Below are 12,196 nucleotides of genomic sequence, written 5' to 3'. Positions count from 1 at the left end.
TTAAAAGCAGCTCGATATTCAACCGGTGGACAAAAACAGGAGGTTTATTTCGAATTCATTTTGCTCCCCAGCGTTTGTTATTTAGTTTTGGTTTCTTTCACTCTTTTACTCTGTTTTTACTTCATATTTCATCATATTTTCCTCCTTCTTCCTCTGTTTTTTCTCCACCTCCTGGTTTCTTTGATTTGTTTCCCTCATTTCTTACTCACGGTTGCTTTCCTTCTTTAGACCTTCCTTTGTTTTTATATTTATTTTTGTTATTTATATTATTCATTCTTTCTTTGCGTCTTAGGTTATTCTTTTTTCTCTTTCCTCCTTTTTGAATTTCCATCTTTTGTTTTTCAGCTTCCTTCTCTTGTCTCTTCAAGTTTTCTCTTTTTATGTCTTTGTGTTTTTCTTCTGTCGTTTCTTACTTTGTTTCTTTGCATCTGTTCTTCCATCTTTTAGTTTTTCTTTTTTCTTTCTTATTTTCTTGTTTTTTTCTTTTAGTCTTTTTGTCATTTGTTTTATTCTTTTCGTCTTTCTTGTCATTTCTTTCTTCTTACCTTGTCTTCTTCTTTCTTCTGTCTTTATTTCCATATTTCTTTCTTTTTCTGCCACCTTATTTTACTTTCCTTTATTTTTCTTCTTCTTCACGTCAATGTTTTTCTTTATTTCTTTATTTCAGTTTTTACTTCTTTGAATAATTTTCTGTTTTTCTTGTCCATCCTCATTTCTACTTGCGTTCGGTCTCTTTTCCATCATTCCAGATTTCTGTTTTTACTTGTTTTCTTTCCACCTTTGATTCTTTTTGTGCTTATATTTTTAATTTTACTTCTTTGCTGTTTTCTTTCTTGGCTTCTTTCTTTTAGGTCTCTTCATTTTTTAGTAATTTTCTCCAATATTTCTCCAGTTTTATCTTTTTATGTTGTTTTTCTTTCAGCATTCTTTTCATTCTTTGGACTTTTATGTTTCCTTCCATCTGTTATTTCTTCTTTTTTTTAAATTTTTTGTGCAGTTCTTTTCTTTCAGCCTTTCTTTTGTTCATTTCTTTATTTCTTTCTTTGTCTTTTTTCCTTTTTCAGTCTTTCAGTTTTTTCTTTCCAGTTTTCTTTCTGAGTTTTTCTTTGTTTTTGTTTATTTGCTTGTTTTTCTTTTTCTTACTTTTCTGTCCTTTTTTCTATGTTTTTTCTTCATTTTTCTTTTTTTGCTCCCATTTTTGCTTTCTGTTTACTTTCATTTGTCTTTCTTCTTTTCTGCGTCATTCTTTTGCTTTATTTCTTTATTTCAGCTCTTATTTCTTTAGAGTTTTTACCTCTTTTCCATGTCCTTGCTTTCTCTTTGAATGTCTGGTAATGATCTGTTTTTCTTTTCCATCATTCCTACGGTAATTTCTGTTTTTACTTGTTTCTTTCCTTCCTCGTCTCCTTTAGTACTTCATTTTTCATTGATTTCTATCTTTCAGTTCATCTTTCTTCCCCTTTTTTCCTGTCAGACCTTTAAAAGTATGTTTTCTGCTGGACTGGTAGAACTGCTCCTCTGTTTGGGTTTAAATCTTCACCTCCAGCGATGTTTAACTCTCGGCTCATTATTCCACATTAAGTCGCTGACGCAGTGAAACTCAGGACTGATGGCGTTTGGGCTTGGCTGAGCTCTGCTGACTGTGACCGATTCATAAATCAGCCTCGTTATTGAAACCGTGTCTGACAAATTAATGCGTCTAATCACCAGTGTTTTCAATTACGACTCAAACCGAGCGTGGAGGAACGCCGCTTTGATTCCTCTGGAAATTAATCCTCATCTCGTTACCGTCCGCCATAATCTGACACTCAGGGACGCCGAGTGCAGCTGAAAATGAAGGTTTTACCTTCAGTCACGTCTGGTCGTGTTCCACCGGTGGAAAATATTCAGAAACGTCACTTAAGTCTGGAAAAAAAAGACTTTCCTGTCCACGTGTAGGCAGCAGAAATCTGAAATATATTGCACAGTTGGATGCAAAGAGCTGCTTATTTTTAGCAGTTCTGGAGTCAAAAGTTGGTTATAAACGATGGACGTAGCGACACATCAGCTGGTTTTCTGTCGTTTTGAAGCTTTGAGTTTGATACAATGCAAGAAATCCTCAACCACATCCTGCTTCATCGTTCATTTTCCTTTAAAAATGACTTTCATTTACAAAATTAACATCATGCTGTGTTGTTTGAAGCTTTAAACCTTTGATTGAGTCCATAAACCCAAAGCTAAGCTGCTCTCTGAGGTAATAAATCAACTTGGGAGTCGGTATTTTTCTCATAGATTTGGAAGCAGAGGAGTCGCCCTCTGCTGGTTGTCAGAAAGAATGCAGGTTTAGCAGCAGTTCTGGACTAACCGGATAGTTCATTTGATGTCAAAAGTTGCATATAAATGATGGATGCAGCAACCCACTCATTGGTATTCTGCTGTTTTGAAGCTTCGAGTTCGGGACAATGTAAGAAATCCTCCAACACATCCAACATGTCAAACATATCCTGCTTCATCGATCATTTTCCTTTAAAAACGACTTTCATTTACAAAACTAACATCATGCTGTGTTGTCGGAAGCTTTAAACCTTTGATTGAGTCCATAAACCCAAAGCTAAACTGCTCTCTGAGGTAATAAATCAAGTTGGAAGTCAGTAGTTTTCTCAGACTTGCAACCAGAGGAGTCTCCCCCTGCTGGTTGTTAAAGAGAATGCAGGTTTACAACAAGCTTTTCTGTCCACTCGAGGGCAGCAGAACATATATTGCAAACTTGGAAGCAAATAGCTGCTTATTTCCAGCAGTTCTGGACGAACCGGAAGGTTCATTTTCGACTATTGGTCCTATCTGAGTCAGTCATGGCTTTTTAGTTGTGCAGAGGAGCTCAAAATTTTTAGATTTTTGAGAAAATCCAGCTTATTTTTGGCAAAATTTTAAATGAGACAAGCAGGGAAAAAAGTGATTTTTGGTGAAATATCACAATTTTAAGGATAATTTTTTTGTTTGTTTGTTTTTTTTTGCAATGGAAACAGAACATTACACATGATTTCAAGAAAAAGTTGAAAATCTGATGTTTTTTTCAGTTTTTACAATTTCAGACTCTGATAAAAGGTGTGATTTTAGTGTATTTTTCCTCTTTTTTTCTGATAAGTTGTGTTAGAATTGTTCTTAGTTTTGTGAACAGAATCAGTTTTTTGTGTGTTTCTAGCAAATTTTTAAATGAGAAAAAAGTGATTTTGCTGAAACATCACAGTTTATAGCTTTGTTTTTGTTATTTCCCATTAGTGGAACCAGTACATCAGTCATGATTCGTCCAGTTTCTGTCGTTTTAAAGGCTTTATCTTTTACAGATTTCATGTTTTTTCTTTCAACCCCTCCAACAGGTTTTAGGGTTCAGGAGTTCCTTTCAGTTGGTCTTTATTTGTGCCTCCTGACGGATGCTTAGTCCCTGGTTTGGTTGAGTAAATATGCAGAGTGGGTTTTAATGGAGGAGCTGAGATACGAGGCTCGTCTGATGTTTCTCAGATTTATGTCGACGGACTCACCTTGAATCACAGAGCGTCTCGCTGCTGGAGGCCGTATCCCGGCAGGATTTATGGCTTTCTCGTCACCGGTTGTGGCTTCGAGGTGTCTGATTGGTCGAGGAGGCGGTGGTCGGTGGGAGTCTGAAGCCCTGAGGTGAAGAGCAGCTGCCCCTCCTCGATCCACCGCCTCCTCAGGGCGTCAGGCCAACGATTCGCCTCAACGAACACCACAAACCAAACCCACAGCGTCAAATACTCACTTATTTTACTGAAAAACCCCAAATCTGACCCGAGGTTTTAATATTTGACCTCATTTAAGACGTAAACTCAGACTTTCCTTTAGTAGATTTCACAGTAATTCACTTCAATCTACAACATTATCAGTGTAAAAGACAATATTTCAATTTTCAGGCGCAATATTTCATTATTTCACTATAATATGTGATATTACTTCAGTATAATTACTGTGTTTCTGTTATGTGTCATACTTTTATGCCGTTAAATGATCTGCTGATTATTATTTATCATCAAGTCTGTCAGAAATGCCTGAAAAAATGCCTAAGATGTCAAAATAAATGTCCAAAATAATTGAAAAGCTGTCCAAAGCGACACAAAATGGTGTAAAATGACTCAAAAATGGTCCACAATGGCCTAAAAATTGCTCAAGATCCGAAAATTGATTGAAATGAATTGAAAACCTTGAAACAGTGATGCAAAAATAATCCAAAATGACCTAAAGTTCATCCAAAATGACTGGAAACTTGTCAAAGATGAGAGTAGAATGTCCAAAATGAGTCAGAAATTGACTCAAAAATCGACTAAAATGAATCTAAACTTCATTTTCCAGGTGCAATATTTCATTATTTCACTATAATATGTGATATTACCTCAGTATAATTACCTGCATTGCTTTTATTGTCCAATTCCAGCCTTATTTCAGCTAAATTATTGTATTTCTATCATGTTTGGTACCTTTATATGAACTTTGTAGACGCTGCATTCTTGTGGTTTTTTGTATTTTTGTTGAATAGTTGATAATTTTCTACATTAGTTGGTTTATAAAACGGTGAAATATGCTGGTAAGTGTTTCCTGAAGACCAAAATGACAAAACAAGCAAAGATTTTCAACATAAAAGAGAAAAGAAACCAGAATCCGACTTAAGACACTTTAATAATCATCCATGGAAACAAACGAGTACAGATATGTGTGTGTTTGTGCTGTTTACCATTCAGCTGCTTTGTTTGTTTGTTCACCGACACACACACACACACACACACACACACACACACACACACACACACACACACACACACACACACACACACACCTGTCAGGTCAGATTTTGACTCTTCAAAACCTCGACTCCGACAAACAGAGCGAGACTCAAACATCCACCGACGTCTTCCACTTCCTTTAGTCTGTCCTCAGGAATAAACAACACAAACACATAAACAACACAACAAACACATGCATAAACAACACAACAAATACACACATAGACAACAAACAAACACACACACAGTCGATCCGGACAGATGACAAACAGGAAGTCGGACGGTGACAGTTGCAGGAAACAAACATGGATGTGAAATCTGTTTGTTGTTGTTTAGAGAAACTCAGATTTTGTGTTTTTCCTTCACAGCCGATAAAGAAAAACTGGGGAAGAAAGACGACAGCAGCCCTTTCAAAGTAAAAGTCCTGGGTAAGAAACACATCCGTTACTATGAGGCTCCTTAATGTCACTTCGTCCTTCATTTCTGTCCGTTTTAATGACGCCGTTCTGCTGCTTTTAGCGAAATGGAAATCGGCACAGAAATGAATCTGTTTCTAGACTTTAGTTTTCACTGAAAGGGAACAGAAATTAGCCGTCTGTGACAGCCATTTTTCAAACAGCATCAGCGATCTCTATCCAGGATGTTTTCTGTCTGAACTAATCTCCTTCATCTTCATCCATCAGCCTGATTTCATTTCTGTTTTTTTGGAAACTCAGCAGCTAAATATAACGACGGCTCACCCTTTAGACCACTGAAGACTTCAAAATGAGTTAAAAGTTACCCAGAATTACTCAAAATCAGTCCAAAATTAAACTAAATGTGTCTAAAATAAGTTGAAACTTGTCTAAACGAGGCAAAAATTCTCCAAAGTGACACAAAATTCTTTTTAAATGACTTAAAACACGTCCATAATGTCACAGCCATGTACAAAATGAATCCAGATTTGTCTAAAGTTAAACCAAAACTTGGTTGATACACCAGTGATGTAAAAGTTGTTAAAAATGACGGAATTCATTTCAAAATGGCTCAAAATGTGTCAGAAATGAAAATTTGTCTAAAATGAATCAACATGGTATAAATGATTTGTCACTTGTAAATATAAGAATAAGTTCATTTGTCAAATAAATGTAAAAGATCACTGCATTAGAAGGTGGACTATACAGTGTTCCACATTAAATATACGTTTAATAAATAAATGTATTAATACAGTGTTTAATAAATTTGATCTAAAACTACATCTGAATGTTTCTTGTGATTTTTTCCGTATATTTACTGAATCCTGATTTAGCTCCAGAACAAAAATAAAGATGTTAACATCGTTAGTCCTCGTCGTATATTTTGTGTTTTATTTCCAGAAACCACCGGTCTGGACCACGGAGACGGATTCTACGCCGGCATGCCGATCCCCTGCGCCGACAGCTACGCCGGATTCTGTGTTCACGGAAAATGTGAGATCAAATACAACATGGCGACCTGCAGGTCAGTGGACTACTAGGAAAATCTTCTGTTCTTCTAGTTTTACTGTGATTACAGAGTCAGAGTAAGACGAATAAACAACTCTTGCTATCTAAAATACATTAAAACCTCGTCAAAGTGATGCAAAATTTGTCCAGAATGACAGAAAATTTGTCCAAGACGTCAAAGAAGGTGTCTAAATGAGTAAAGTGAGCAAAAACGATCTAATATGACTCAAAATCTGTCAACAAAATTTAAAATTGCCCAAATTATTTTGAAAAATGCCAAAATTACTCAACAAGAAAAAGAAACGTCTCTAAAATAATTGAATCTTGTCTGAAGTGACACAAAATGACTTCAAACTTGTCCAAAATGTAAAAAAAAATAGTCCAAAATGACTCAAAAACTCACTGAAAATGATTTAAATCCTGTCTAAAGTGATGCAGAAAGGATTACATTTGACTCAAATAAAATGATCTAAAATGCGTCACAACTTGTTTAAAGTGACGTAAAAATTGTCCAAGACATCAAAGAAAATGTCTGAAATGAGTAAAGTGAGCAAAAACAATCTAATATGACCCAAAACTTGTCAAAAACACTTAAAATTTGTAAAACAATTAAACATGAATTTGCAAGAATTACTCAAAATTGGATCAAAATGGAAAAAATGACTTGAAAATTGTCAAAGATGTCAAAATCACGTCCAAAATGAGTCAGAAACTGTCTAAAATGCAACACAACTTGTTTAAAGTGACGTAAAATTGTTTTTCAGAACAGCTTAAAGTTTATGTATTTTTCAGAATATCCTGAATATGTCTTGGTAAAATGATGAAAAACATCCTACAGCTAATATTTTACATTATAGCGTGACACATTTGATGTTACAGTAAGATTGTTCTTATTATGAGAAACAGTGACGAATAAACCAACTTTATCCTGGAGCAACAGGCTTCCATAGTGCTTCTTTCATGTAAATTATTGAGAATCCTTTTGACGGTATCGCTCTGGATGTAGTCCACATTTTAATATGTTCAACTGCATGAAATCAAATCAATGTAGTTTTCAGTGGAACAGCGAGTACTACTGCCTACGATTGTACAGGTACAGCAGGTTTTCTGGTCTGAAGGAGTCGGTTATGTGAAGTCGATCCAGTAGATTCCAGGTTTCATAGACGTCCTGTTGAATCGTTCCTCATATTTGCGTAGATTTTAGGTTTCTCTTGTCGTCCTGTTAAATCGTTCTTCGTATTCCAGATGCGATGCCGGATACAAAGGTTCTCAGTGCGACGAGCCGCAGGACTTCAACATCCTCTACGTGGTTCCCAGCGGTCAGAAGCTGCACTACGTCCTCATCGCCGCCATCATCGGCGCCGTGCAGATCGCCATCATCGTCGCCGTGGTGATGTGCATCACAAGGTGAGGAAGTAGCCGCTAAAAAGTACACATTTTTATTATCAAGTGTTTAAGATTTAAGATAAGAAGATACTTAAAAAGTTACTTGACTTAAAAATTAATCACTTATAAACATTAGTCAATATCATGTTTTAATATTGTTTTACACAAAGATACCTGACTAAATTTAATATTAAAGTTAAGACCCTAGAATATCATGTTTTATACAATTTACCTGACTAATTTAAATAGCTAAGACCCGACAATAACATGTTTTACATAAAGGTACCTGATTAAATATTAAAGTTAAGACCCTACAGTATTGTTTTCTACAGTTATCTCACTAAATATTGACGTTAAGACTCTACAATATTATGTTTTATTCAAAGATACCTAACTAATTTAAATATTAAAGTTAAGAACCTACAATATTGTTTTATTCAAAGTCACCTCACTAACTTCATTGTTACATTTTAGACCCAACAATATGTTTTATACAAATATACTCAACTATGCTAACTGCTTTTAGCAAACCCCCAGTGAACATGTTAGCTAGTCATGCTAATCTATTAGTAACAGAACGTTTGTTGCTAGTAGCTAACATGGCAAATCTGTGACTACTTTTTTTTTTTTTTGCAAACTAATGTCTTTGCTGCAAATCTGCTGGAAACAAGTTTGATTTTGTAGAACTGGACGACATGAGTTTAGCATCATCACACTAATGTTCGGAGTAGCTCCAGGGACTGATGCTAACATTAGCTAGCATACATGTATTAAAAGTGATGGTTCAAATCTCACCTCCAGTTCTTTTCAAAGAGCAAACTTTACATTTCTTCAAACATTTTGTCATCCAGAATCCTTTTTTAAAGTATCGTTAGCACTAAAACAAGTTGTTGCACCGCCGTCTCCATTCTGTTTCCATTTGATTCCCCATCAACTCTGCTCCGTCTGACAATAATCTCAACAATATCCTCTAGTCTGTTAAGTTTCTGCCGGTATTCCCACTCCTGTGTTAATCAATTTACTAACGGCAGTATTCTCTCGCTGTGTTTCTCTTCAGGAAATGTCCAAAAAACAACAGAGGCCGCCGGCAAAAACAGAACCTCGGACACTTTTCTTCGGACACTAACTCCCGGATGGTATAGCCGCCACGTTGGCTGCTGGTTCTTTTGATAAGTTTTTTCTTACGGCGCGGGGAAATACCATTTTTTTAACCGTAGGTGTGGTAATAATTTCATTTTTGTTTTTTGTCTCCTGGGAAAACCATTTAAAAAGAAGAATATTTATTTAAGGGGCCTTATTTTCCCTCTTTTTTTGTTTCGGATGGAATTTCTGCGCATTTATTTTGCGCGATTATTTTTAATTTTTTTTCCAATTTCAAAGAACAAGGAGCCGGATCAACAGAACCACGTCTGCCGTCTTAATTCCTTTTAACTGCTTCTTTAGAGGTTTTGCTAAACTGGCTAACAGAGTAACATTGGCCCCCGTGGAATGTGTATTTATTGAAATTTCTTTGCCTCCCGCTGTTTTTTTATTTGTTTTTTAACTACTAATGTGCAGCTGATCACCAAATGCAGTTTGTTTTTAATGTTCTGTTGAAGGAGTGTCGGGGCCAGCCAGTCGTTTATCCTTTGCTATGAAATTCCATGTAAAGACTTCACTGTGGTTTAAAACGAGCTAATAATTTATTATTCTTTTCTTGAGGGTAGTTTTTACTCGAGGTCTTTATGTTTAACTTCCGTTCTGAATTCTAGTTCCTGTATATTCGCATGACTTGTGAAAACTGTGTACTGTGGTTGTAGTTTAAACTTTTTAAAGGAAAGGCCGTCGACGCCTCCTCGGACGGACGGATCAACCGAGGACTCTGAGGGAGGGAAGGTGTTATTCAGTGTTTAAAAATGGAATGTATAAGGCTTTGGAAACCAGTCTGCAGGCTTTAACTCTGGAGTGGAGCCACTGGCGCTTCGATCAGGAGCAGATTAGTGTCGATTGTAAGACTTAGAGGCAGGAATGTTTCAGCATCTTCGTTTGTAAATCTCAAGTCGGCTGTTTGGGGGTTTGGAAGGACTGCAAATCAACTCTCTGTCATGTTTTTTAATTGGAAGAAGTCTTGGTTGCTGGTGATGGTTGTGATTAAGGACTTTTCTTTGAATGTGAGAGAATAATTTTGTCTTTTTTGTTTGTTTTGCATTTGGGCCTCAGCTGGAGTTTTCGGCACTCAGAATCCCACAAGAAAACCAACAGTGATCCAGTATAGTGCATTTAAAACACAATCCCAACCCCTTTGTCTTCTAGTATGAAGATGAGATAAAGGTCTTACAAGTACTAGATGTATTTCCATAACATTTTTAGTACAGTTACGTTACAAAAAATCCTTTAAAAAAGTCAAATATTAAAAAAGTACCACAATTTCCCCAGAAAAACTGTTGCTCTGGTTGGTTTTTCAGTTTAATGCACTTCATGGGAAATGGAGACGTTTTCTGAAAAGGTTGTGACTTTTGTTTTGTTGTTGACTTCTTTTGTTGTCTTTGTCTCCGGACATCATAAAACACGATCGATACCAGCTGACATGAAACAATATGTACAACTTTACGAAATAAGAATAATTCCTCAAGACATTGTTCCAATTTTCTGTTGTTTCCTCTTCAACTAGTTTTGTTAACTAGTTTGTAGGCAACAGCGCCCCCTTCTGGTTACCATACAGAACCTGGTTAATTTAGCCCCAAAGCTACATGCTAGCTAATGTAATTCAGATTTAAAAACACGTTTCAGTAATTTAAGTCTATTTGTGTGCCAGTATTTGGAAGCCTTGAGGCCAGTTCTTGGTTTCCACATTTACAAAGTCTTGGAGGCTCATTTTGTTTCCGTTTCTGAATATTTCTACTCCAAATTGGGGTCAGATTGTTGTGAAGCGGTTGCACGTATTGTTTTCAAAACAGTTCCACAGATAACCAAAGCTAAAAATCAGGTTGTGGTCCACATTCAACTGTTTTGCCACAAATTGTAAGAAAGTTTGAACGTAACTTACTGCCTTCTTATCCAAAATTTAACTTTGGCGATCTGAAACTGGACTCTTTTTGGCTTTTTCACATTCACTGCTAACAGGTTTAAATGATTTTACAGCGAATGAATCAATCTGTTTCAGTCAATCACAAACAAACCCTGACCCACGTCCTCAAACACACGGTACAGATAAACGTGGAGGCGTCCTCAAGCTTAAATTGGTGTAAAACTCTTCAGTACAATGTGTAACTTATTCAACAGTTAGCCAGCCAGATTCAAGCTAGCTGCTGTTTTCATGTGTCCAATTTTAGCTCGATGTCCAACCACACATTCCACATGAATAAATTAGCAGTTGAAAGTATTTTGATGTGATCATAAACTAATTGTGCTGCTCAGAGCTGTTGAGCTAACGTTACCTATGCTAGCTAGCCCGCTAACAGAGGTAGAAGGGCACTAAAATAACTCTTAACCTTCAGGGGAAGTTCCTGTAATTTGGCTTAATTGCAGATTAATCTCTAATAGTTAGTTGTGCAGTGGAAGGGGAGGTTAGAGAGGAACTACCAACGAGCGACACCAGATTTGTGAAACCTTTGAGGCCGTGCTGAGGTCCAAACTGCGAGTTCAGGGAGGTTTGTCGTCTCCGTATGTTTGTAACTTTGATTTTCTGTTCGTCTTTAGTCTGGACATTTGCAGGTCGTAGTTGAACCTTCACCCAAACCCGAGCGACGTGTTTCTACTTGTTGTCGACCATCGCAGCCGTGACTTCTCTAAATGTGACTAGAATGTGTTTGACATGTTAATATTCTGCATGTAGACGCTGAGAGGCTACTTTTGGTCTCGGACAAAATAAAAAAATGTTTTTTTAATGTACTCCCCGAGTGCTGCTGTGTCATTTGACTGAAATGTTCCTTTTTATTTCCTCTGCTCCCGTTTTACAGCATATTCCACTTCTGGTGATGAATTAATGATGCTTTTGAATAGAAATCCTGCGTCTGTGTGTGATTTGACTGCAGATACACAAATTATTGAGACGACCTTCGTCATCAGTCACAGGAGACAGAAGACAGTTTTGTTGTTGCTCTGCAGAGACATGGTGTCCTAATTCCACAACAAACACTAACAGCCTAATGGAGACAGCAGCTGCGCTTATATTTACTTCAGTATTCCAGTAATAACCACAATAATAGTGTAATCAGATGAAAATGCATCATATGGCCACCTCCGTTGAATCGGCCTGCTTGTTTCTTTCATTCACTATTTGTTTATTTTGCAGGGACTGCACACAATTAAAAGTAATTGTGCCAGAGTTAGCAAGCAGCTAATTAGCATCTAAAAAGACCAAGCTCAGAGCAGTGAATACACTTCATAAAACAATAGAAAACAATGTGAGATGGTAAATAAGAGGAAGTCGTTGGTGACAGTTGAGAGGGTTAGAAGCAGAGTGGTCTAACCTAGAAAAAAACAACCGAGTTTCATATAGTTTCTGTAATATTTTCTGGTCTAGATTCTAGTGTCAGAGTGGTCTAAACCCACAACCCAAATACAGCGTTACACTGGAGTGTTAGACCATTCTGG

At 36.7% G+C, this 12,196-nt stretch overlaps 1 protein-coding gene across 1 annotated transcript in view; it reads left to right on the top strand.

The window, feature by feature from the left end:
- tmeff1a (transmembrane protein with EGF-like and two follistatin-like domains 1a) overlaps nt 1–11,491 on the top strand; it is an 87,184-nt gene extending 75,693 nt beyond the window's left edge. Inside the window, exons 7-10 of the mRNA XM_051953216.1 lie at nt 5,141–5,200; nt 6,128–6,251; nt 7,481–7,642; nt 8,679–11,491. Coding sequence (XP_051809176.1) covers nt 5,141–5,200; nt 6,128–6,251; nt 7,481–7,642; nt 8,679–8,763 — 431 coding nt within the window. The 3' untranslated portion in view covers nt 8,764–11,491. The remainder of the gene's footprint in view (nt 1–5,140; nt 5,201–6,127; nt 6,252–7,480; nt 7,643–8,678) is intronic.
- Nucleotides 11,492–12,196: the final 705 nt, after the last annotated feature.

Source organism: Acanthochromis polyacanthus, chromosome 9, assembly GCF_021347895.1.
Source record: "Acanthochromis polyacanthus isolate Apoly-LR-REF ecotype Palm Island chromosome 9, KAUST_Apoly_ChrSc, whole genome shotgun sequence".
Classification (NCBI taxonomy): domain Eukaryota; kingdom Metazoa; phylum Chordata; class Actinopteri; family Pomacentridae; genus Acanthochromis; species Acanthochromis polyacanthus.
The sequence above is the reverse complement of the archived record's forward strand: the minus strand, read 5'-3'. Positions and strand labels throughout refer to the sequence as shown.